The sequence below is a fragment of the Notothenia coriiceps genome, unplaced genomic scaffold, assembly GCF_000735185.1.
Source record: "Notothenia coriiceps isolate Sejong01 unplaced genomic scaffold, NC01 NC01_scaffold00002186, whole genome shotgun sequence".
NCBI lineage: Eukaryota > Metazoa > Chordata > Actinopteri > Perciformes > Nototheniidae > Notothenia > Notothenia coriiceps.
The window spans coordinates 1-25616 of NW_011334887.1; the positions used below are offsets into that span (position 1 = coordinate 1).

A 25616-nucleotide genomic window follows, 5' to 3' on the forward strand; every position below is an offset into this window, starting at 1 on the left:
CTTATCAATGTAATGTAATGTAATGTTATCAATTAACAACAGGAGGGGTCACAGACATAAGACCAGCTGTTAAATAAAGCTCTTCTGACCTTAGCTGGCATGTGGGTATATATATTAATGCTGCCCATTATGGGCACAAGCAATTTTCACCCATTTATTAATTATATGTTTTAAATTTGAGTGTTTCCTATCCCCTAAACCTCCATGGATGTACACAGTATACTGGCAACTTCTTATTATGGGAAATACGAAAACGTCTTTTAAAACTACAACTCCCAGTAGAGACGTGCCATAGATAGAGAACATGTTGCGAAACACAATATCGATAGCAGCGACCCTAGCAACAAGTAACAAGTAGTTAATAATAATAAAAGACATTAAGAAAAAGGCATTTTAAAAAGTCATTAAAAAGCAACACAATCTACCTGCATTGCATTACTCTAAACGTGTAATAACGTGCTTTTAACCAGTAGGTGGTTTGGGTTAAAAAGCTGTCAAGTTTACAGTGTTAACAAAATAAAATATACTGCTGTTTCTGGTTTAGTTTACGACGGATATATTTAGTTATTGTTTTGATATTTGTAACACAAAAGCGATGGAAAAAACCCACAGCAACACAGAAAAGATGGTCTTAACATGACCCAGCGGTCTAGTAGTTAATAAAAAACAATAATATCAAAACAAAATATTACTACTAACTTTATTGTGAAATTCAAACTGAACGGTAAAAGAATAGTTTCCGGTCTATTCTGAGCCCGATCTCTGTAGATAAATAAAAATAAAGAACTAGACAGATGTGTAATATATTTAATGCAGCAACCATTTATTACAATGCATTCATGTGATGACTTTCAAAGAGTAAAGCAAGCACTGCTGAATAAAGTATGATTTTATCTTTTACGAAACGTTTTTTTTTCATATGGAATGCAGTCAACCAATCGCAGAGCTTGAGAACTAATCACGGGGTTTGTCAAACAGAGCACATGGTGTAGTCCTAAACGATAGCTGGGGATTCTGGGTAGTGTAGTGTCTTCTACCATCCTTTACTCCGAAAAAATATTTGTTTCTCCGAATCGAAGGGGAAAAATACAAAAGCATTGCACACATACAAACCAATCAATGTTGTGTAATTAACAAGGATAATCTGGTGTTTTTTAATCGATGAGTAGTGCAGATATCACTGTAAAATCAATCGACAGTAAGGGGAATACTTACTTCCGGGTGTACAATTCTCCGTTATCCAATGGGAATGGACGCTCACATTGCCTTTAAGGGCAGCCGACACAAACGAATGCCGTGCTTCCATGAGCGTCAAATCGCGCCGCAGATGGGAATACATTGTAATCAGTTGAAAGCTATTTGCGTCCCTTTATGAAGCTGAAGGAGCCTAGGAGCGTCACAACTGCACGCCTCGGGACCCTGACCAAACGTCGCTCCTGGACGATTATGGAGTGAGAGTGTGTTGATTACTTACATTAAAACATTTGTTCTGAATTACAAGTTTTCTGTAATTTTCTGTTTGAATTTGTTAATAAGGCATTGTCCAATGCAAACTATTTGAATGTTTGATAAATCTACTGACACAAATATATAAAATGAGTAAACTAATCGCCTAAATGTGTATTTTGTTTTCTTTGCACCGCTAGCTGATTAGCATATATTAGAATTTAGCACTATAGCTAAAGAGCCACATGTTTTCCTAGAAGTTGTCGAAGATCCAAAAAGAGCTATTCTGTACGTCTTACATTATGAGGGTAGAAACTAATGGATGTCCAAATGTAAACGTTATTTTGGCATTAAAAAATGTTTTTCCTGAAGAAGGCATGAGAGAAAAAACTCACTGCGTCACCAAAAATAAAAGGAATCATCCTCAGGGGAACATGAAAAGCATTGTTTGATGTCTATGGTACAATGTTTAAAAAAATATCATACACAGGTCCTGATTAAATACTTGGGAATGTACAATTTGTTACAACAGTTCAAACTCATTAATAATCAGTGATCATTATGATAATAAAGATAAGATAAACTTTTTCCCCATTGTTCCCCGCAAGGAAAATCAGGAATAAGAGATAGAGTTTTGTGCTACATCAAATATTTGTTGACTTTAATATGTTTGTGTTGTTCCTGTATGTGTATACACATTTGTTAATACATTTTAACTTTCTTTAATTGCTGCTAATGTCGTTATACTTGTCTTTTTTTCTACACCAGAGGGACAATGTGTTCCAGGGCTGGTCTTTTTCTGATTGGAGCTGTGTACCTCTACGCTCAGGTAAAAATGCATCGTATTTTAATATGATATACATTTTCTGGCCAGCACTCAAACTATGATTTCAAAGGTTTAATGTCATATACACAACTAAGTGTAGTTGGGCTGGGTCACAGGTTCCTCAACAGTGCATTATAGATATATACAAGACATAATACAAAAATCTGGTTGGCTTTCTTCCTGAGCCGCTGGGAGTAAAGGTCCTCCATGGATGGCAGCTCCGTCCTGGTGATGTTCTGTGCAGTTTCCACCACCCTCTGTAAAGCCTTACGGTTGAGGGCGGTGCAGCTGCCGTACCAGGCCGTGATGCAGCCAGTCAAGATACTCTCTATGGTGCACCTGTACAAGGCCAGGAGTATACCACCTGCGGTGGAAGAAGAGCCGCTGTCGAGCTGTTTTGGTGATGGTGTTTGCGTGAAGAGTCCATGTCAGGTCCTCAGTGATGTGGACACCGAGGAACCTGAAGCTGCTGACTAAGTTCATCATGATGACATTTGTAGTTTATTATATTTTAACTGATTTTGATATCAATAGCGAAGAGTGCTGCATGTATACATGACAAACACTTCCAATAACAAAAATCAACTTTGAATATAAATCTGTGTTATTTAGCATGTAAAAATGAGACAGTTTTATAATTATTTTGACACAAAGACTAATTCCGTTTTCGCCCTTTTTTCCATTGCAGGTCATCGTAGCAGGTGAGTTTCTTATCTACATAATAACCTGCCATAAAGGAGATTCAGTAAAATACCTCGATAAACGTAAACATATTGAAGCAAATACTTCTTCCCATTGACATACATTCGGAAAGAAACGCCTATAAAACAGCGTAAACTTGTTTAAGTTATATATACTACCCAATACGAACCCTTTTATAGCCGTTATTTAAATTATTAGGGTTACAAGTTATGAAATGTGTTTTTTGCACACAGCTGGGACCGGAGCTCTTGTTTTCATTGGCGGATTATAAAGTTGGCCAACTGTCAGGCAGAGTTAGTCTGTTTCATGATTGTGTGTTTTTTGTCAGTATACTGTATTTGAAATGACTATAGTTACGTTAGCTAGCTAGCTAACAGCAGATCTGCACTAATATCTGAAGGAATCATATGATAATATTATTAAAATAAGCCAATAAAACTTACATTTGAGGTACATTTCCAGTGACAGTCGGCCAACTTTCTAATCCTCAAGCACATCAACAAGTGCTTCGGTCCCAGCAGTGTGCATCACTTTCTGTGTTTTGAGCTTCTCGCAGCGTTCTTTGTTGTTGTTGTAGCGTGTTATATTTGCATTTTGCGTTTCATTTATGCAGCGCTTTAAGTAAACGCTGCGCATGTGTTGTCATGTTGGTGAAGACATTTCTTCATTTGCATGTGTTTTGGCACATTTGTGTTTTTATATTTGTACTGTTTTGAAAGTTCAGCGCGTTTGCACCTGTTGTCCACCGTAATAAATCTGCAGCTTATTAAAATATTGCATGTTGCTCTAGAATATGTCTTCACTGCTGAGCTGACGGTGGCAAGTAATGTCACACTGGAGGCCAACAGCATCCTGTTGGCTTTGAATAATACAGAAGTGCAAGTGGATACAACAACAGTGACCCTCTTAATAAGTGAAGTGGTGGCAGGTATGAAGCTCTTTCCTCTTTCTTTAATTATTATTCCAAACGGTTGTTTTTTAAGACAGGGAATGGGACATTTCAATAAAAAAATGTGGCCAGAAACACAATTTTCAAATTATTTGTTAATGTTGCTCCATGTCTGCTATATTTGTGCTAAAAAGCACATCTTCATTATGTAAAGATTTTTACTTTTAAGTTCTGTTTTTATGTTCTATTTTGAGATGTTTATATTTTATGTTTATGTCTGTATATTCAGTAGTCCTTTTTCATTTTCACATTGTGTGCAATGCCTTGTTTACATTCTCCTGTGACCAAAACATTTCCCAAATTGGGATCAATAAAGTATATTTGATCTTATCTTATACACATCTGAAGGCAGTGAAGGAGAGAAAAACAAATTGGTTCCAAATTGAAACATTGTCAGTGCAATTGGAAGATTTGGCTATGAGTGTGAAAAAGTGAAACAAATCAATGACTGGGAAATGGATTCTAACTATGTTAGGGTTTTGAAAAGCCAGTAACATGCCATTATAAAACTGGTATTGATGAGCATGCCCTTTATTTTTGTAAAATTAGGTTGATATAAAATGATGGATTACCTCTCTGTAAAAAGTGCTGGTTCAGTGAGGCAAACGTTGCAAAAGTGGAGCAAAGTGCAAGAAATACCATGCAGCCATTCAGCTGAATATAAGACAGTAACTAAATATGATAATGAATTCTTCATCTGATTGTTTTGATCTTTAATCCTGATCAAAACGGTTTTGCATTTATTATTTAGAAAAAAACAATACATATCATCAGCAAATACACTTCAATAATATGATATATTGATGAGACCACATTTTCTTTCACCAATGTATTATCTCTCAGGATGTCTTTTACTAAGAGATAACACAGATGAGATGTTTTCTTTTATAGAAATACTTTCTAGGACTTAAATGATTTGAAATTGCGCTTTTCTTTTTAGAGTGCCTGATTATTGGAGATGAAACCTCTTGCAACTGCTCCACCGGGTACATATGGAGCAACCCAGTGTGCTACAACTACAACTGTTGTAGGGAAACGACTTGCGCTCAGAACGTGTCCGACAGCACGCCACTCTGCATCGCCAAAGTCAATGGTAAGAGAGTGCTGTTGACAAACTGACTTAATGGAATAAGGGTCACTGTAGAGTGTTCTTTCACAGTAGTGTGTTTCTAGATTGTGTTAATACTCTTTCAATTTTGTTCCATATGGACAAATATGCATGTTGATATCACAAAATGCTCCTTTTTTGCAATTCTCACAGTTCGCATCAAAGGATCAGTGAGATTGAAAACTCCCGAAATATGGGGGAGTATTAAAGAAACTCAGGTAAAAACTTGTCAGACATATCTCGCTCTTATCACAAATGTATACATTCTACTAAATGTTTGTCACTGTAATACATCATTAAAATATAAATAATATAATGTTCTTTCTTTTTAAAGCTTATAAATGCATTTGGTGTGCTGAATGGCTTTGAGTCCCTGAATGTAACTGGTGAAAGGTATTTTACTTTGCAAATACTTTAAGTGTCTTTTACTCTTTATGAAATTAAGGAAAATGATGTTGTATTAATGTGTGTTACCTTTTACCTTACCAAAGTTTAAATCAGCCTATTTCTTTTTGCTAAATCAACTAACCAGTACGAACATTATAAAAGTCCTTATTTAAATCAGGTGCTAAAAGATGTAAAACCGCCTAAAAACTGAATCCAGATTCATTTCGCTCTCCATTCGTTTAACTGAGCCGAGACCGGTCATGACCCTGCAGGAAAACGCACACTCAGCCCAGACAGGCCATTTTGGCTTCATACGCACTGAGCAAAATGAATAGGAATGAACATGTCCCCGCCTTTCATGCAATATCAAATGATTTGTATACATCCAGGGTCAAGGAGTACCTAGCTAACTCACTGCTACTGCTAATGGACGTACAGTTGGTACACTAGCTGTTTTGTCCAAGCCCCCAGGAAGAGCACTGGGCCAAAAATACATTTTCACATTGACTTACATTGGGAAAGAGTCGTCTGTTCATTCAATTGAAATTCAAAAGTGTTATTGTCATATAAACAAAAGCTACAGTGTAGAAATGGTAATGAAATTCTTATGACCCGAGCTCCTCCAACAATGCAACATATATAATAAAATACTAAAATTAAAATTGTGCTAGAAGTCTTTATACATTCAAATAGAATATGATATAGACAAGAACAGAATGTGAAATTAAATATTGTACATTAAGACAAAATTAAATACGGTTTATTGCGGTGATAACTATTTAGATAAATAAAGTTAATCAGCATATGATAATTTTTAAATAAATAAACTACCCAGTACGAACACTTTTATAGCCCTTATTTGAATCATTAGCATCTAAAAGTTGTATAAAGAGCTAAAAGCCAAACTCAGGGTTATCTTCCCTCACCTTTCATTTGACTCTGAGAAGAGGGCAGGAGATCGGAGGCGAGGCTTACAGAAAACTCAAGTGAGCATGCTCCATGGGCCCACCATGTGTGCCTTTTCAAATCTACAGGCGCTCCATTTTTGAGCTTCATGCGCCACTGAGCATTCAACGCTATATCCAGTTCTCTTTATACATCCATGGTTTTGTCAAAAATCTTTCCTGCAGTCAAGTTTGTGTGTAGAAATTGAGGTCAAAACAAGTCAATGTTTTATTTAAATAGCCTCATATCAAATTTTGCTCAGTGAGCTCTACAATCTCTACAGTCTATCACACAGCACCCTCAGTTCTTGGACCCTCACAGCTCATGAGGAAAAAACGCCCACAAATAAACCTTTGAAATGTGCCTTGTATTCTTTCTGCACCTTAGCATTTCAGTTGCAAATATCGCATTTATCTGATCAGAAACAGACATTTTCTTAATAACCAATGATCTTTCACTGATCTTTTCCAAATCAGGATCGATGGTGATCTTACAGTCGCTGACTTTGAGGCAAATGCCAGCGTAAAATGTTCGACTCCAAAACTTCAAGGTGTTGTGGATGAAGCAAAAACGAATTTGAAAGCTGCTGAAATTTCTGTTGACACAGTAGGTCAGTATATAAGTGTTTGTTTTGTTATTCATTTATATCATGTTTACTCTGAAACAATATTGCTCAACTACTCTTGATCGATGAATATCTGTTTATTGATTATTTTAACAATATTTTAAGTTTCTCAAATCGCTAAGTGATGCTGTCTGCAAAAGCAAGTCAATCTCCATAGATCCCCTTGTTAAAAGGCCAACATTTGAAGAGGATATGCTGTAAACATATTTACAGCATGGTACAAAAACAGGTGCATATTTTAGATTAGTTTGAAGTTAGGCCAACATGGCAATGGCTTCACTTCAGAAAGCTATGGGTGACGGATCAGCAACTATTATATACTGTATATTCAATTACATTTACTGTATGCAGAAGGACAAGAAGGCTGCTTTTCAGTAAGAAAATTAAAACCATGGTTACCTCAAGTCTCTGTAAATCAATAACCTTATCGTAGGAAAGGAGTATGATTACTGGAGAAAGAAACCATATTAAAATCGCGACCTAATCATTTATTTGATGTAAACTAGAACTGTCAATGTTAAGATGCTTGTGTTTAATATAGAAACCTTAGTCGATTAAAACATAATTAACCCAATATAATCACATCGCTAAGTTTGACCAAAGGTTGCTCCTGTACTACAAGCGTGGATGTTGAAAATGGAGGAAAGGCATTGAGCTGAATCACGCCCCAGTGTTGTGAAGTTGCACAGGCGTGGGACATATTGTACAGGGTCACCACTGTAGGAACAGATAATATTATATATCACAATATAATAGTCTCAAAGATAATATGCGCTGTGTAGGCCACACATACTGTATATATTATTATACATTATGCTAAAGCATCGACAATGTGGCTCTCCCTAACAGCCGCATTGTCGATGATTTAGCTACAGTACGTTTTGTACGGGGTGAATAAGTGAGTTTTGAGAGATTTTTTTAATTAATGCCAATTATTCAGAAATCATGTTATCACTGATCACTGTAGTGCTACATGTCCCCTATTTCCCTACATGTTCCCTGGTACTGTCCTTTTGTACTGTTTTTAAAACTTAAAATAATGTTTTATGACTTGGTAAGGTGTCCTTGGGTGCTTTGAAAAGCACCTCTTAACACACAGACATGTTTTTATGTTGGTTATGGCTCCATACCAGTCTTGGATACACAGACTGTAGGGACTCACACCCCAATGTCCTGACATTGGAAGGTTGTACCTCATACTTCCAACCTAATCATAACTACTACATTGCTATGTATTTCCTTCTTCACACAGGAATGGTCGAGATAAACTCTCCAGGGAAAGTGCACTATAATTCTGTGCCAGTGATGACCTGCACATTTATGGAGACAAATATTAAGATGGACAGTTATGGCTGGAACTTTTTTGGGAAGGATGGCAAACTCCTTCAGCTCAACGACGGCACTGTGGCAAAAGTTATTCTTGACTCTAACTCATCTGCGCTTTGTGCTCAACTCACACTTAAAAAAGTGACAGGCATCTGGTCAGGCAAGTACACAGCTGGGAGTTTCTCTCCCACACACTCCCCCACTGTCTGAAACGCCTGCATTGGACTCCTTTGTTTACTTCCTTGGCATAATGAAATCACCCTGTAACACTTGGACTTCTCTTGGCTAGCGCTCCAACACATTGTACGTGATATGCTAAGGGTCAGGACATTTCCGACACATCTCTAAGAGGTTGATCAATCACAACAGAGCCAGCCAGCTAACCAATCAGAGCAGACTGGCTCTGGTTTCAGACAGAGGGTGAAAAGACGTGCTGAAGCACAGGCAGCATGAGACAAATAAAGAGCTTTTTGAACATTAAAGGTCTCCTATCATGCAAAAGCAACGGCCCTATCAGAAACGTCGCTCTCGGAAACAATTCCTGACGTGTTTTGGACGTAAAATGGTCTTTGTTTACATTAGCAAGCATCACTAACACTCAGAGCTAACCTGTACTGGAGAGAGTATGTGTAAAAAAGCAGGATATAAAAAAGTTACTCACCCACCTTGTTTTAAACCCACAAGAGAAAAAGCGTTTGAGCTCCATACTGTTACAGAAATAATCTTTGATGTGGATTTGAACATGATATGGCATTTAACACTAGAACCGCCAACGGCCAATGTTACTTTTTTTCAATAATATATTAAAGTCTCCCAGTCCGTGACTTTTCCTGAAAGTGTGTTATGTAGCACCCTATGTTGTTAAAAATTGTCAATATGAAGTCAGATTGAAGAAATCGCCCAAAAAATTGCCATTTATACCTATTTCCGCCAAGCGGGTCATATTGACCCCACCCCTTTTCGCGCTATTGATTTCGTGTTGTCAAACAAAACATGACGTGTTCTATAGCAAGCGCCTTTTGTCTACTGCGGTTCTTATAAATTGAGATATCGATTGAGAGAGAGAAGAGAGAGAGAGGGGTCAATTTGACCCAGAGCTGTTTTATATTGTATGTCATTTTTTTCAATAATATATTAAAGTCTCCCGCTCACGGGAGACTGCTTGCGCTGTGCTCCGCAGCAAACAGCTGTTCAATGCATTCTAATGCTGGGTCAATTTGACCCCGGTGGCGGTTTTAGCTATAAAAAATCTCTGGCGGTTCTAGTGTTAATCATGGTAGCATTTAGCTGTATTTGGGTAGAATTATCCTGTTTGAGCATGCAAAAGCTCCCCGTCCTTTTAAAAAAATGTTTTCAATCTTTATTTATTTGTAAAGCTACGGACCCAGAATCAGCACTTCTCTAACAGGGCTGAAATAGAGGGGTATGACGCATGGCTAGAATGGGTGATCTGTTTGGTATTTTGAGCAAAACACATCAGAGACATGTTTTTATATATATGAGACCTATAATATATGCCTAACAATAGTATATTAGGAGATCTTTAAAGCATGGAGACATGTCACAGTGGAAGCACAAAATACCCCAAAAATCTGCATAATATGTCCTCTTCAAACATGTGGCTGAATCTACATGATAATAGTCCGAAGGGGCATGTATTGTTTGGTTCTGACTGGAAGTTATACTGGATAATTATAAATGAACCTCAAATCAATGTACAGATTGTCTGGTCATTTTCCATCACAGCATCTCAAGCCTTGAATGTGAGACAGCTAAATATACCTCTTTCCCTTCTGTTATTCTAACAAACACAATTTGCCAGAGCGTGGTCATCCTACTCCCAGGGTCCTATGATCCCCATATAAAACACAATGTGAGAACTAAGTAGACCCTCCAGAAGAAAAACGCAGGCAAAAATCCTTGATTATGCGGGCTAAAATCCTTGATTATGCGATTAAACATGCAGGGTTTTTATGTGATTTTATGCGGTGAAATTGCGAAATATGCGGAAAGTTGCGAAATATGCGAAATATGCGGGAAAAAAGAATAACAACTTTTTTTAAATATTGGGCTGTCTTATTTATTCTCTCTCACACACAACCTGCCACTAACGTTAAACCCCTTTACTATTCAATTAAACAAATTCAATGTTTATTTATTGTAAAAGCAATTGGGCTATTTTAATCTCACACACACACTTCTCCGCCTCATTCTGTTTTCATTTACTCGTTCGTTATCTGACCAGCTTCAATCTTGTAGGCTACTCACTTCGTTTCTTGTAGCCCTCGAAAGGGTTTTGGAGGTTGATCCCTCGGTGAACGTGCGTTGTTTGGCTTTCTTGTCCGCAGCAGCAGAAAGCATTTTCGAATGTTTGAATGAATCAAAGTGGGTCGTCACCGTCGATTTTCTCTTATGCTCCAACACACAGTTGCGCGGGGTGCAGAATAGTTTCCCCCCACTTTTTGTCCGGTCTTTAGTAGAAATGTTCGTCGGTAAATTAGATGGATTAGATTTTTTCATCTTGGTGTTTTCTCTATCGTGTGAGCTCCACACATTCACTCTATACAGTGTTGTTTACATTCTGTGATGCGCGAGCTGATGACGTCACGTCAAGACGAGTTCACTTTTTTTTCCTCTCAACTTTGTGTGGAAAAATGCGTGGATTATGCGGCCTTTTGATAAATATGCGGCCTTTTAAAAATCTGCGCCATTTTGCTGATTATGCGGTAAATTCTGCGATCGCAGAATCGCGTTTTTCTGGAGGGTCTAACTAAGGATCCAATGTTCTTCAGCTCTTTATAGTACATTAAGGGAAGCTGAAAAAGACAACCCAGTTCTGTGATTAATTCATATGACATGGGCTATTGTGACAAATTGCCAAAGGGGGTTTTCTGTCCCCAGGCACTGCTGTAGGGCTCTTAATATAATAGTCCTATACTTAAGTGAACGTATCAAATGGTTAGGCTCCTTGAAGCACATTATTATATACATGTACAGTATATGCAAAATCTGGTTTCGGGCTCTCATTCCATTTCAAATGTAATGTAAATGTAAGTTGTTTGCCGTTTAGAAAAGGGAAAATTTCCCCTTGGCTGTGGCTCAGGAGGTAGTGCTGTTGTCAACCAATGAAAAGTTCAATAGTTTGATCCCCAGCCCCTGCAGTCAAACTGTCGTGTGTCCTTGGGCAAGATAACTAACCCCAAAACTAGCTAACCATATTTAGTGTAAATGTAGCCCCACCTTGAGCCACTACAGTAAAGAGCTATACTTACAGATTACTGCATTAGTGCTCACAATATAATGTTGTCATACATAATAGTATCAGTATCAGAGGACAGTTCTCTGAAGAGATACTACTTCTACTATTAATACTTTTCATTGGCCCTCCTGTCATGTTAGTTCCCCCCCCCCCCTTACTTTGGTGTTCCCGATCAAATTTGACCTCCACATTGTTTTAATTGCTCTTAAATTAACACTAACACCTTTAATCATCACAACATTTTTATTAAATACCCTTTTAAGCTGTAAATAATGTCTCAGAATACTGGTTTACCTGAATAACTGCAAGAAGAGACACTGAATATGTATTCCAAAATGTATATTTTGTTGATTTGTGGGTGTGTACTATCTGATGAATGTACGTAATCTAGGGTTACCCATTGATTTCCTATGGTGGTCATTATTGACCAGGAACATCATAAGTGAAACAAAGTTGACTAAACCACATATTAATTAAATCATCATAAGGCCATGAGGCAATCAAATGTAAAGCACAATATTTATGATTGATGAGTGTAGTAAATCGGTCAGATTTGACCCAAACACGACAGCATGGTTGAGTTGTTTATTTTCAGTCTGCTGTTGACTTGTTCCCTGCAGGTAGATACGAGTGTGAATTCAAGAAAGGGTCGGTCCGGCACGCAGCCAGCACAGAACTGAGTGTTGCACTCCTGCCTGACGTGGTCATCCTGAAGATGAATCCTCTGACGGTGGACTGTTCGGCAGTTGCAAACGCTAAGGAGGTGACGGTCAATGTCACTGCCACCATCCCAGTCAGCACAGAGAACTTTGAAGTTTCATGGAACTACAAGGGAGTAAAGAAACCACTTGTCAACAAATGTAAGGCAAACCTTCAGTATCTCTCCAAACTAGCTGTCCTATTTTCCTCTGGTTTGTTCTAGCATTACACACTAATGTAATTGATTACATCTACACAATTAACATTCACAATAGTTCTGAAAAATAATTGTATTTCCACAAACTACAAACTTAACCCTGAAACTAATATTACTCTTTATTTTACAGCTGGTGGAGGAAACCCTGTTTATGAGTTTGATGCAATTATCAGTTGCGAGAAATCAATAAAGACAGATACTATCAATGTCACTTTTAAGAACTCAATGAAACAAGAAAAAATTGCAACAGTGGATGTTCCAGTAATTTATGGTAACTGATCATATTGAATCTGTTATGTGAGACCTAATTTATGGTATAATATGTATGTTCGTAATGTATTATTTTGTTTATATTTACATGTATTTGCAATGTCTCTTACTTTAACTAATGATGTCCTATATTTTTCTTCTAGTGGGTGCAAAGTTTTGCAAGGAAGAGACAGATAGTGTGCTTTGGCCAAAAACCCCAGCTGGAAAGACAATGATTAGTGATGAATGTGCAAAGGGCAGGGTGGGCTATAAGTCCCGCACTTGCAGAGGCACTCTATGGGGCGATGTGTTCTCCAACTGCGTTAACGCAGAGCTGAACAAAGTTCTAGATGCTGCAGACGTGAGTGTGGCTTTACAGCTGGAACCCTAAAAGTTATATCCAATGTTTTTCTGTCAAAAATTACTTATACTCGGGGGAAGTTTTCGAGTAAGTTGATATTGGCTTTTATACATGTTTGGAACACAAATTTGACGAGACAAAGGTATTTTCGTCTTCCAAAAACATTGTTTTATAATGTTCTGCCTCCTTACAAAATCATAACATTTTACATAAATTGCATGGCTTCATCAAAATCATTTTGAATGCCACTAATACAAATGCCATCCACATTTGGAGAACGTTTTTAAACTTGAGGAATAGCGTCTTTTTTAACATAAGGTACCATGCATAATTGTAACGACTGAATGAACACCAGTAGAGGACTCAATAGCACGACACAGGGACAGAGGCTTAGGTTGCAAAAACGTTTTTATAGATTAAATGCAGAGGTTCGGTACACGGGAGATCAGTCAGTAAGGCAACCAAAACAGACGAGGATTAGGCAGGAACAGAGTCAGGACATGAAGCTGGGTCAGGTAAACGTGGAATAGATAGGCTACTAGGAATAAACACTGCTGGAACGCTAGGATGAACTAAGATGAACTGGCCGCAGACTCAGGCGCTGTTTACACGGGAACGAAACGGGTTGTATCTGCTTTTCTCTTTCGTATAGCCCGTTCGTCCACACGAGGCCGTAACGGAACCGCGGAAACGGACCCGTCAAACGATAACGGGTCCCAAGGTGGATAGATCTGCGGACGGAACGCTCTGGGGGGTAAAACGGCTCAGTGTGTATGCCCTATACGCCATGGCCCCGCCTCTCCTGCTCTCCCCCGTGTCACCCGCGTCATTGCTAATGTGTTTCGCCAACAACAACTGTATATTATTATATAGAGACGTTATTAATTTGTTTTAAAGCTCAATAAATAACAAAAAATACCTCTGACCGGCACTTTTCCAATTTTGTCCGGAAGATTGAAACTTTAACGGACATGTTGACCGACGAAAAACAATTCTAACAGAAACTCTGCCGCACGGTTCCCTCGTCCCTTGGTGGGTGAACAGAAGACTTTTTTGATGTCGAATTCGGTTCATTTTAGTTTCCGTTCCCATGTAAATGGGGCCTAAATAGAAAGGGGGAGGGATGATAATCGGGCACAGGTGAGGCTAATTAGGGATAGGAAGCAGGTGGAGTTCAATCAAGGGCAGGAAATGCTGACACTGAAATGAGAGAAACAAAATAGAAACAGGAATAATAACAAAAACATCAACATGCTAGCTAGGACCTTACAAAAATTGTTTTAAAAGTATGACAAGAAGTGACTGACTGCTTCAGAGATTACTGCAATGGAGGCCAATTTTTTACATGTAGGAATCTGAGATAAATTCATGTTTCTAGCTTGCTCATTCAAAAAAAATGTAATGATGCTAGCTCTAAATATCCTCTAACTCCTTTCACTCAACGAGTACATTTATATAATGTTGAAACCAATATGTTTAAAATGTTTTGTGCTTTGCAACAATGTCATTGTTTTTGGGATTTAATTTGTGTTTACATCGTTTCATTGAGATCCTTGTTTAATTTTGTTTCTAGACATTTGCGAAGGGACTAGGGGCCACCCAGAAGATGGCCTTGGATATTTTTTCAAGACTTTTTAAAAGCTCTACATCCGACCCTAATTCCAATGACTCTACAGCCGACATTAGCGCTTCCATCAATGTTCTAAGTTTGATGTCGAAGGCATCAGAGTTCATTGTCTTGGAAGACAGTGTCCTTCCTGTAAGCCCCCGTTGATAATTATTACTTACTGAAATACATGTGGATTTTTAAGCCTATCATTTTTTCACTGAAATAATGTGAGGTGAACAAATCATATCACAGTAAAGTGGGGATTGGATTTCGATCAGCTTTATTAATCGCTGACACTAGTCCATAGAATTATGAGTAGATCAGAAGCCATAGAAAGTTTTTAACTGCTTTATTTAAGCTTATACTGATAAGTTATATATAAGTTATACTGATCAATTAGTTACAATGTGAACGCCGAACATCCCAAGATAAAATGTCAATTTTTTAATCTTCTGTTTCAGAATTTTGTTCATGCTGCAAGCAATATGTTGAACAACACCTGGTCTGGTGTCAACACATCTATTGTTCAGGATATGTCATCAAAATATCTTCAGTCTGTGGAACATCTGGTGAGGAATATTAAGGTCAACCAAAGCAATGGAGTGAACAGTACAAATCTAGAGCTCAGATTCTGTTCAGATGACTGCAATATGACTGTGTTTGACATTGACGTTAATATGAACAAGACCAACGGAACAGTGAAAGCTGTTGCTGTGAAAAATCTAATGCGTAGATTAGAAAACAACATCCACGATTCGAAGCCTGACAGCATCTTAGTATCGGTCACAATGGAGAGGAATAGTTCATCCCCAGAAATTAGACTGGCGTTCCCCCAGGAGAATCTGAGTCGCAAAAAACGTATGTGTGTTTTCTGGCACACCTGTGAGACGAAATGGTCAGAAGAAGGATGCAGTGTGGAAACTATGCAGGGCAATAGCACAGTTTGCGAATGCAACCACCTGACTTCATTCGCTGTCATGATGTCCAAGAGTGATGTATCTACACCGGTCCTGGATATGATTACAAATGTCGGCCTGGGTGTGTCCGTCTGCTCCCTGCTGATCTTCCTCATCGTTGAGTATCTAGTGTGGTCGGCTGTGGTCAAATCCAACCTTTCACATTTCCGTCACACAGCTATAGTGAACATTGCTGTGTTCCTCTTGCTCGGTAACTGTAGTTTCTTGGCTTCCAGCTTTCCCGAGAGTCTCAGTGACAACTGGTGCCTAGTTTTGACAATATGCAAGCACCTGTTTTATTTGGCCATGTTCAACTGGATGATGTGCATGAGTGTCATGCTTGTCCACCAGCTCGTCTTCGTCTTCACCCCCCTGAGGAAAAGAGTCTTCATGTTCTTCTCCGGCATCGTTGGCTATGTTTTCCCAATCTTCATAGTGGGATCAAGCTATACGTATTGCAAATACACCGAAAAGCCCTACTATGAAAAGAAAACATGCTGGCTAGTTTTTGATAGAGTCTTGGAGGGTTCCCTTCATGCTTTCCTCCTTCCTGTGGGAACTGTTATTTTGACAAATCTGTTTTCCATGGTGGTCGTCATTCTTACTCTAGTGAAATCCAATGTCCCTGAGGGCGGCAAGGCAGACGACAAGGAGACAGCCAAAAGCATCATCAAAGTGGTGGTCTTTCTAACGCCTGTCTTTGGACTAACATGGATTATTGGCTTTGCTCAGCTCATGTTGAAGGAAAACAGTCCCCTGCATAGTATAGCCATTTACAGTTTTACCATCCTCAACTCCTTCCAGGTAATTTGAAAGCATTGCACACACAAAATAAACTGTTGAAATTTGTGAGGCATCAATCCAACTTTTTTCCAATAGGTCCAAACAGGTAACAATACCAATTCCCAACCTGATACTAGTGTACCCTTTTTCCTAAATGTTACCTCTTTTAATCTGTACACATTTATTGGGAAGTCTAAAGTTTTGAGATTTTCCACTGGAAGTTAAAAAATAAGTTGCATAAAGCCTATTTTCTTCTTGAGGGAGATGTGTCAAATCTGATTAAAATTAATTATTTTTCACCTACTCTTCAACTTCAAGTCACATTAGCCTCTCATAATACGCACAAAATGTGCTATTCAATACCGCAATATTATTTCAACAAGAATGTCTGCCAAAACGTCACACGTTTTAAATTCACTACATTTGTTTTCTTGCAGGGCCTATTCATTTTGATTACAGGTGTTTTTGCAGAGCAGAAGGTATGATTGCTAGCTTGTCTCTCATTCCCTTTCAGCGTCAATATATAAATAGATTTTTTTGAATCTCCCTTATGTCTTGTGGTTGTAGTAGAACATTCTTCCTGGGCCATAGGAAGCCTGGGTTTGATTAATGGGGCCCAAATGTTGCCAATAATTATGTTGTTCGGTATTTATTTTAAAGCTATTTGTTTTATAACCTAACAGGTTCGAGAAGAAATGATAAAGCTCATAATGGTAAGTCAACCAATGAAGTATCCAGAATGACAACCTAAAGTAATCTTGACATTCATCATAACCGTTTTTTTTCTACCTGCAGGCAAAGTCAAAAGGAAAAAGTGAGAGCATGAAGAATTTGACCTCAACCACCTACGCAAGAGACAAATGAGGACCGAGGTCAGTGCTAGATCACGTGATTAGTTGTTGCATTTTAACCTCTGTCCATGCATTTGCTACATCTTCATTGACACACATTCAAAAAGCATTACATTTGAACTAAATTTTCATTAAAAATACTTACCTTCTGCACTTATCAAAGCAGTAAATAAGTTAACTCAAACCAAAAGACCGCTCTTTAAAGTCATAAATCAAAGACTTACTTCTTTGATCTGATGATGACCTGTTAAGCCCTGAGCCTGTTTTTCAGGTCTCAGGCTCGATATGACCATATCTTTCCTTCTAAAAAGGTTAAATTAATAGTCTTTTTTTCTCAAAGCAAGGTTACATCTGTGAGTTGGATGTAGAAGTGTCAGAATCAATATATAGATATAAAAAAAATATATTACTTATAGTGAAAACCACCCTTGAATGATGGGATGGTAGACTAAAAGCTTTAGGAATCCAAACTGTAACATATAAGTACCCTGTGTCAAGATTGATGCAAAACAAGTGAAATGTTACATTTTTAGAGAGATTTAGCAACAAAAAAACACTTCTGGGGTCATTTGGGTGGATTTGACCTACAGTATCTCTGGCCCCCCTTGGCCGATTTTGATGATTGACACCTCTTTTTAACCGTCAGAGCCAATGGAATCGAGGGGAACTCCCACATACACACACACGTTACCAAATAAGGAGTGAGAGTGACGCGTAGCCAAAACCGGAAGCTGCGATAACTCTGGTGGCATTAGCAGCTAACTTTTATTCTCCGATTTTTACATAAAAATGGAATTATGGATTATAAATATTTTTTTCAAAGTGACAGACATTGGATTAACCTATGGATTAACCCTCAGCAGCGTTTTTATCGTTTTAATGCCATTGAACACGACTTTTTAGACCCTCCAGAAAAACGCGGGCAAAAATCCTTGATTATGCAGGCTAAATTCTTTGATTATGCGGGCTAAAATCCTTGATTATGCGGGCTAAAATCCTTGATTATGCGATTAAACATGCGGGGATTTTATGTGATTTTATGCGGTGAAATTGCGGGAAGTTGCGAAATATGCGGAAAGTTGCGAAATATGCTAAATATGCGGGGAAAAAGAATAACAATTTTTTTTAATATTGGGCTGTCTTATTTATTCTCTCTCACACACAACCTGCCACTAACGTTAAACCCCTTTACTATTCAATTTAACACATTCAATGTTTATTTATTGTAAAAGCAATTGGGCTATTTTAATCTCTCACACACACACACACACACCCTGATCGCTCAGTTTCATGGGGGCTTAACAGGTCTGATCACTCACGTTATTATAAATAGTTCATCCTTGGGATATATGGCTGCTGCCTTATAGAATAGAATATTAAAACCTGTGGTTGGATGTTTATCTGTTTTTACTTCAATCAAATAACCAAATGTACTCTATCGGCTTTAGTTTGGCACATTTTGAATGTGAAAATCTATGAATACTCTTAACACTTGTCCATATCTACATTTCAGATTGCAGACTCGGAAACAGCAACTCTTGGATGCAGCTCCTCCGATACTGCTTTGTGTATAGTTAGATAGTTACAGAACTATAGAGTAATGTTCAAAAACTAGGTTTATTTTATTTAATTTGATAGCACTGAATATTATTATTATTTTTAGCTCTTACACGTATGGTTATCATCCATGAAATCATATTCTGCTCCAGGAAAGAATTTAAGATAAGAATATAGCTAATGCATACATTTTGATGCCATTTTATATTTTTAGGGTAAAGTTGATACAGACTATTTCCATTCGTTTTTATGTGCCAAAGAAGTTAAATACATTACACTCTATAGCTTTAAGGGGAAGCTTGTGTATCTTGATGTTCTGCATTCTGTACATGGAGTTTGAGCTGACTGTATATGGGATATCGTTTGTTTTTTTAGGAGCCCTATGATTATTAGGGGTTTTCCCTTTCCTGTAGTGTGTTATATAGGCTTTAGCGCATGTAAATGGTCTAAAATCCCTGTGCTCCCTCCCGACATACATCCCCTCTGCCTGAAACGCCATTGGACTCCTTTGTTTAACTCTTTAACATAGTGAGTAACAATCACTCTTCCATTGGCTAGCACTCCAACACATGGTACGTGATAGGCTAAGGGGCGGCTCAAAGCGTTTCACCCATCACAGCAGAGCCGGCCAGCTAACCAATCAGAACAGACTGGGCTCTGGTTTCAGACAGAGGGTGAACAGTAGAGGCACAACTTATACATATGAACCTGGCAATGAGCATGATAGGGCCCCTTTAACAAGTTTGGCATGGTTTGATAATTTTGCTTGAATCTATATATGTACATTACTTGATTTAAACTATAACCTGTGTGTCTAACCAGTGCATGTATCCAAAAATATGTATTGAAATAAAGACAAGTAATACAATGTATTTTATTGTTATCATTACCCAATGAAGTTTAAATCCAAGCTTTGCATTTTCCATGACAAATGTAATTTGCGGACAAGCGGACTGCATGTGATTATTTTTATCATACCAAACAAAGTTAATGGATAAGTACGGGAGATTTCAAGGCTCATTCTAAGATATACAAAAATTAATTTAGAAGCGTACGCAAAATATGATTCAGGAAGTTAATAATTAGCTTATCAGATTTTACAAACACTTCTCACTTCAGCCTTGTCACCAGCTTGCTGTGATTTCACTGCTGGGCGAATGCAGAGGATATATTACCCCCCTGGAAGATGTGTCACTGAGCTCTCCTGATGACGGTGAAGATGGCCAGTGTCAACACAACGGTCCCTGCTGCGCCACCAATCAGAGCGCCCAGAATGCCTCTGTCTATGTTTGTTTTCTCACACCTCTTACCAGTGTAGTAGGTGGTCTGGCTAGATGCACACCTGGAGAAAAGTGCACATTAAATGATTTTGTGATGCACAATAACTGCATTTTTCTGATGGCTGTGTCATCTGGCTTGCAAGAGTTAGATAGGCAGCGTCAAATGAGATAACTAGAGGTAAAATGTACAAAAATGATCATCTTAAAAAGGTCTCCTATTATGCTATTTTTAGGCATATATTATAGGTCTCAGATATATACAAATACATGTCTATGAAGTGTTTTGCTCAAAAACAAAAACAAATATCATATCCCTCTATTTTAGCCCTGTTAGAGAAGTGCTGATTCTGGGTCTAAAGGTTTAAAAAAAAAAAAAAAAAAAGGGAGGGGAGTGGAGCTTATGCTGAGTATCTGATCAGGGGCATTCTACCCAGATACAGCTAAAAGCTGCCGTGATTAAACGCCATATCATGTTCCAAACCATATTAAGGACTATTTCAGTATGGAGCTCAAATGCTTTTTATCTTGCGGGTTTACAACAAGGTGAGGTGAGCTTGCTAATGTAAACAAAGACCATATTACTTCCAAAACATGTCGGGCATTGTTTCTAATAGCGACATATCTGATAGGGTGTAAAGCCAGCCCACATTTCCGATATTACGTCATATCGGCAGCAAATCTGGATCAGCTCAGTTGTACTCCCGTTTTTAGAGATTTGGGTAAGGACGAAAAGAGAGAGGGTTTTGTTTTCTGACACCTTGTGAGTCTCCTGATACAACGGGGGGACATTTTTATGTATAAAAAGACATCAAAACATGCATTTTGCATGATAGGAGACCTTTAAGTAATGCAAATAGGCACATGCTGTAAATCCAAACAAACACACACCTGCATGAGGCTTCCCCTTTACTCTCCACACACATGCCTCCGTTTATGCAGTGGTTGGGGCCACACGGGTTGGCAGCGCGTGCTTCTCTGTGTTTCGGGGTCTCCGGTTTCATTTTCAGCTCGCTGACTGGCTTCTCCTCTGGAATTTCGTTCCTTGGTGCGGCCGGTTTGACAGGCACCTCAGTCTTGATCAGGTGGGTCAAATCTAATGAAACAAGTTGGATTTAATGACAATGTCAAAAGAATCTTGGAAGTTGAAGAAGAAATTATAAAAATATGTGATAACTGGCAGAATCTTTGTTGGTCCAGTATGGAGCTGATATTTCAGATTCTCACCGTTGAAGTCAGCCGTAATGATGAGGTCATCGTTTTTGAGGAAGCTCCTCCTCTGCAGATGCTGGATGGAAATAAACGTGCTCCAGCCAAATTCTTGACCTGAAGTAGCTGTTGGTTTGTTCCAGCGGGGATCAGTATCTAAGAGTCAAGAAAAACAGTGTTATGGATTGATTTCTAAAGCAGACATATTAAAAAGCCAAACTTTTTGTAAATAATTCAGCTACAATAACCCTTCCATTGATAGAAACCCCTCTTTTTTCTTAATGCCAGTGACCTATGCGTACCTGTGGTGAAGCTTCTTGTAGAAGACATCCTCAGTCTTACATCAGGGTCCTGGTCCATAGCAACGATGGTCGCCTGTCTGTTTTTGGCTGGCCACTCCATCACTGCATCATTTTCCCCGCTGCACAGGAAGAAGGTCATGCCAACATAGTCTGGATAGGCACTGTCTTTTCCACTGGGGTAAACATTGATGCCGAATGAGTAGCCCTCCGAGTTGTAGAAGCAATTGCTTTTCACCGGGGTGCCAAGAGGGGTGGTGGCGAGAACGTTGGAGAACTTATGCATCTGCCAGACAGCACTGGGGCAAATGGACTCAGTAAGAGTGATGTCATCGATCAAGATGGCCCCCGAGGAGACTGATGATCCTTTAATGCCCTGGAAGAAATAACGGAACTTCCCTGTTACCTTCAGATTCACGTGGGCTATTTTCCAGGCAGCATCTCCATCACCTGAAAGACAAAAAGCAGGGAATTCATTAGGATTTATTTTTACACGTATAAAAAGCCTTACCAGAGTTGGGTGTAACGCGTTACAAAGTTTTTGTCGGTAACGGAGTAGTGTAACACTACAGTTACTAACATTGCCCCGACACGCGTTACTTTGTTACTTTTATAAAATCAGTCATAATCACACTGACATAATCATAATCACGGTTTCCGCCGCAGGTTTATATGTACGTAATCTGCGCGACTTCGCGTCCACATCTCCACGTGCAGTGCTGCATAAACATGGCTGAGTCAGCGATAACTTTCGAGGGGTGGAAGTATGCCCATTATTTTGAGTTTGTCCGAAGAATAGACAGGAATGTGACGGTGAGGTGCAAACTGTGTCCAGGCCAGAAGCTGTTATCCACTGCTGTAAACACCACGTCAAGCCTCAACAAACACCTGCAAAGAACACATGCTAAGGTGAAGCTAACGTAGTCTGTTCTTCTTCTCTGTCTTCCGGTTGTTGCCTGTTTTGAATGACGAATACACACTACCGCCGCCTGCTGGTAAGGAGAGTTATTGCCACTCACGCATGCGCAGTTTGTACGTGCTCGGCGAGTAAAGTAACGAGTAAAGTAACGAGTTACTTTATGTAGAGAGTAACGAAGTAGTGTAATATATTACTTTTTTTTAAAGTAATATGTAATATGTAATATATTACATTTTTTTTGTAACGACCCCATCTCTGTCCATAACTTAGTAACAGAGATGGTCAAACTAAAGTGGTAGAGACATGGCAGAATTCCTACAATGAAGCGGGACATTGAACTGTTCACCCGTGAGAGGGCAATCAAGAAAAGAGAGCGAGCGGCCCCGTTGAGGAAGTTTACAGATGAAAAGACTCAGCCATGTTTATGAAGCACTGCACGTGGAGATGTGGACGCACAAATCGCGTACGTAGGGCTACATGTATACAAACCTGCGGCGGAAACCCCTCTTGTCTGTCAGTGAGTGTGATTATTTTATAAAAGTAACGAAGTAACGCGTGTCGGGGCTATGTTAGTAACTGTAGTGTGATTGCTGAATTATAAAACGCGTTACACTACTCCGTTACCAACAAAAGTAATATTATTACAGTAACGCGTTACTTTGTAAATGATGAATGATGGATGTCTGGACATTTGAAAGGAAGTTTGCCAGGGATGGATCAGACATGCTAAAACATTATGTCCCAGGTGTGTTGTTGGAGGCCCCAAATGGAAAACCTCCCCATTGATATCAGGACAGCTAAAAGTTTTCCATCCAGACTGAAAACTTTGAAGACTCAGGGTCTGAGGGACAGCAGTGCACCACAATGGGAAACCATTTCTAGGGGCATTCTAGGGGCATTGTCATGTTCAGAGATGGGGTTGTTACTCAAAAAAAGTAATATATTACATATTACTTTTTAAAAAAAAGTAATATATTACTTTACTTCGTTACTCTATACATAAAGTAACTCATTACTTTACTCGTTACTTTACTCGCAGGGCCGCCCTTCCCTACAGGCAGATCACGCAGACTGAGGAGAGTGCTTCATTTTGCAGAGGGAGCCTCATCTGAAGCGCAAATGCGGTGCACCTACAGTGTCGTTACTTTACTCTACATCCTCACTCTGGATTTGGATATCCTCCTTAGCTATTAGCTTCGCGTTAGCATGTTGTCTTTGCAGGTGCTTGTTGATGTTTGATGTGGTGTTTACAGCAGTGGATAAAAGCTTCTGGCCTGGACACAGTTTGCACCTCACCGTCGCATTCCTGTCCTTTCTTCGGACGAACTCAAAATAATGGGCATACCTCCACCCCTCGAAGGTTATCACTGTTGACTCAGCCATGTTTATGCATTGCATGTGGACGCGCAAGTCGCGCAAATGTTACGTAAATATAAACCTGCGGCGGAAATCCCTCTTGTCTGTCAAAGGGAGAATCTAGAAATTCTGTATGTTAGTAGGTAACTGTAGTGTGATTACTGATTTTATAAAAGTAACAAAGTAACGTGGCAATGTTAGTCACTGTAGTGTGATTACTGAATTATAAAACGCGTTACATTACTCCGTTACCGACAAAAGTAATATTATTACAGTTATTATTACACCCACCCATATGATGTTCCCGAGGACATAGGAAGTGAACGGGTAACCCTAGATTATGTTCATCTATCAGATACTTAACACACACAAATACATTTTCAGTGTCTATTCTTTGAATGTATTCATGTAAACCAGTATTCAAAAGGGTGTTGAATAAAATGTGGTGATGATTAATGGTTTTTGTGTTCATGTAAGAGCAGTAAGGGGGGAGAAACGGGTTAATGTGGACCTCTTGCACCTACGTATCTTAGATAAACTGAAGAAGTGGGGGTGAGGTGAGGTGAGGAAGACTCCCTGATATAGTGGATACACCTCGGATGAAGAAGATATGTGAGAGGATTCAGGTCTCGTGGTGCGAAGTGGAGAGCAACAACCACAGCAGGATGATGGATCAGAGCCTACAACTGACAGAGCAGGCCAGGTGCACCATGGGATACGTGATAGATGGAAAGAGGGATGAAGGAAAGGAGAAAGAGAGGGATGAACGGAAGGAGGAAGAGCGTAAAGAAAGAGAGGATAGAGAGACTTAGCATGGGAGACTAAGACGAAAACACGTTTTAAGAAAAGGAGAGAAGAAGGAAAGAAAGGAGGTGAGTGAAGGAGATATAAAAGGATGGAGGAAAGGAGGAAGAAGGCAACAGAAGGTGAGGAAAAAGACACCCGAAATATTGCCCCGTTAAGACAGTTACAGGAATTTTGATTCAAAACAAGTCAGTTTGAAATATGAAAAAGTTAGATGGAGGTAAGGTTGTGAGAAAACGCATATTAGCATATAAGCTAGTTAGCATATAAACTAGTTAGCTCCAGTTTTTTAAATATTCCAGGTATTTTTTTGTACTTAATCTGACACAGGAAGGCCATTTCCAAGGCAAGAAAACATTTATTTCCAGTGCCCAATCATTCCTCTATCAGTCTAGCAACAAATACCAAATCACTCGCTGCCTGAAACTACCTTCGAAAAAAAGAATAACAGTCAGTTTTAAGGATTAAAAAGTTAAAAAGAGTAAAAAGACGGAGAAAAGGTTGATATCGCACATTAGCTAGTTAGCATATTAGCTCGTTAGCATATTAGCTCGTTAGCATATTAGCTCGTTAGCTCCAGCTGATTAGATCCTCCAGGTTTTATTTGAGCTGCTAAAAATCAATAATCTGTATTAAAAATCTGTAGAGAAAGTAACATGTGCCACTGGAATTATGAATAAAAGAAAATTAATACATGGCTTTTGCTAAAAATAAAATGATTATATTGCCAACACAATCTCCCCATCCCTCTCTTCTGTGAAACACACAGACCACCCCGTCTCCTTTCATTCACGGCGATGAAAATTCAAATTCAAATCTGCTTTATTGGCGTGACAGTGGCGGGGGGTTGTCTCGTGTTAGAAGACGGGCTAAGACAATAAGCCAATCTGTATGCTC

General features: G+C 38.9%; 2 protein-coding genes across 3 annotated transcripts; one reads left to right on the forward strand and one right to left on the reverse strand.

The window, feature by feature from the left end:
* The first annotated feature begins 2210 nt into the window (after nt 1–2210).
* adgrf3b (adhesion G protein-coupled receptor F3b) lies at nt 2211–19185 on the forward strand. Of its 2 annotated transcripts, none has more exons than XM_010795241.1 (17): nt 2211–2275; nt 2961–2973; nt 3765–3902; nt 4864–5016; nt 5185–5249; nt 5366–5424; nt 6840–6973; nt 8241–8474; nt 12194–12433; nt 12620–12760; nt 12903–13099; nt 14673–14858; nt 15170–16468; nt 16885–16926; nt 17131–17160; nt 17243–17319; nt 18812–19185. In XM_010795241.1, exons 1-16 carry the CDS (start codon nt 2222–2224, stop codon nt 17309–17311), a joined length of 3054 nt encoding a protein of 1017 aa, XP_010793543.1. In that variant the 5' UTR covers nt 2211–2221; the 3' UTR covers nt 17312–17319; nt 18812–19185. The 2 variants fall into 2 exon arrangements, with proteins under 2 accessions (XP_010793543.1, XP_010793550.1); XM_010795248.1 differs by having other exon boundaries at nt 15170–15277.
* Nucleotides 19186–19717: 532 nt separating this feature from the next.
* LOC104966115 (meprin A subunit alpha-like) lies at nt 19718–22095 on the reverse strand. Its single transcript, XM_010795261.1, has 4 exons — nt 21644–22095; nt 21360–21497; nt 21024–21228; nt 19718–20197 (listed from the first exon to the last, which is right to left on the reverse strand). The coding sequence occupies exons 1-4, from the start codon at nt 21924–21926 to the stop codon at nt 20047–20049; spliced, it is 777 nt and encodes a 258-aa protein (XP_010793563.1). The 5' UTR covers nt 21927–22095; the 3' UTR covers nt 19718–20046.
* Between the last annotated feature and the right edge of the window lie 3521 nt (nt 22096–25616).

Bases quoted from the DNA above. Each gene is read 5' to 3' on its own strand.
- adgrf3b (XM_010795241.1), top strand. From the start codon at position 2,222: ATGTGTTCCAGGGCTGGTCTTTTTCTGATTGGAGCTGTGTACCTCTAC. The intron at 13,100-14,672 runs GTGAGTGTGGCT...TTTTGTTTCTAG, and splicing joins AAGTTCTAGATGCTGCAGAC to ACATTTGCGAAGGGACTAGG. The intron at 16,469-16,884 runs GTAATTTGAAAG...GTTTTCTTGCAG, and splicing joins CCATCCTCAACTCCTTCCAG to GGCCTATTCATTTTGATTAC.
- LOC104966115 (XM_010795261.1), bottom strand. From the start codon at position 21,926: ATGCATAAGTTCTCCAACGTTCTCGCCACCACCCCTCTTGGCACCCCG. The intron at 21,498-21,643 runs GTACGCATAGGT...CTTGACTCTTAG, and splicing joins TACAAGAAGCTTCACCACAG to ATACTGATCCCCGCTGGAAC. The intron at 21,229-21,359 runs GTGAGAATCTGA...TTGTTTCATTAG, and splicing joins CATTACGGCTGACTTCAACG to ATTTGACCCACCTGATCAAG.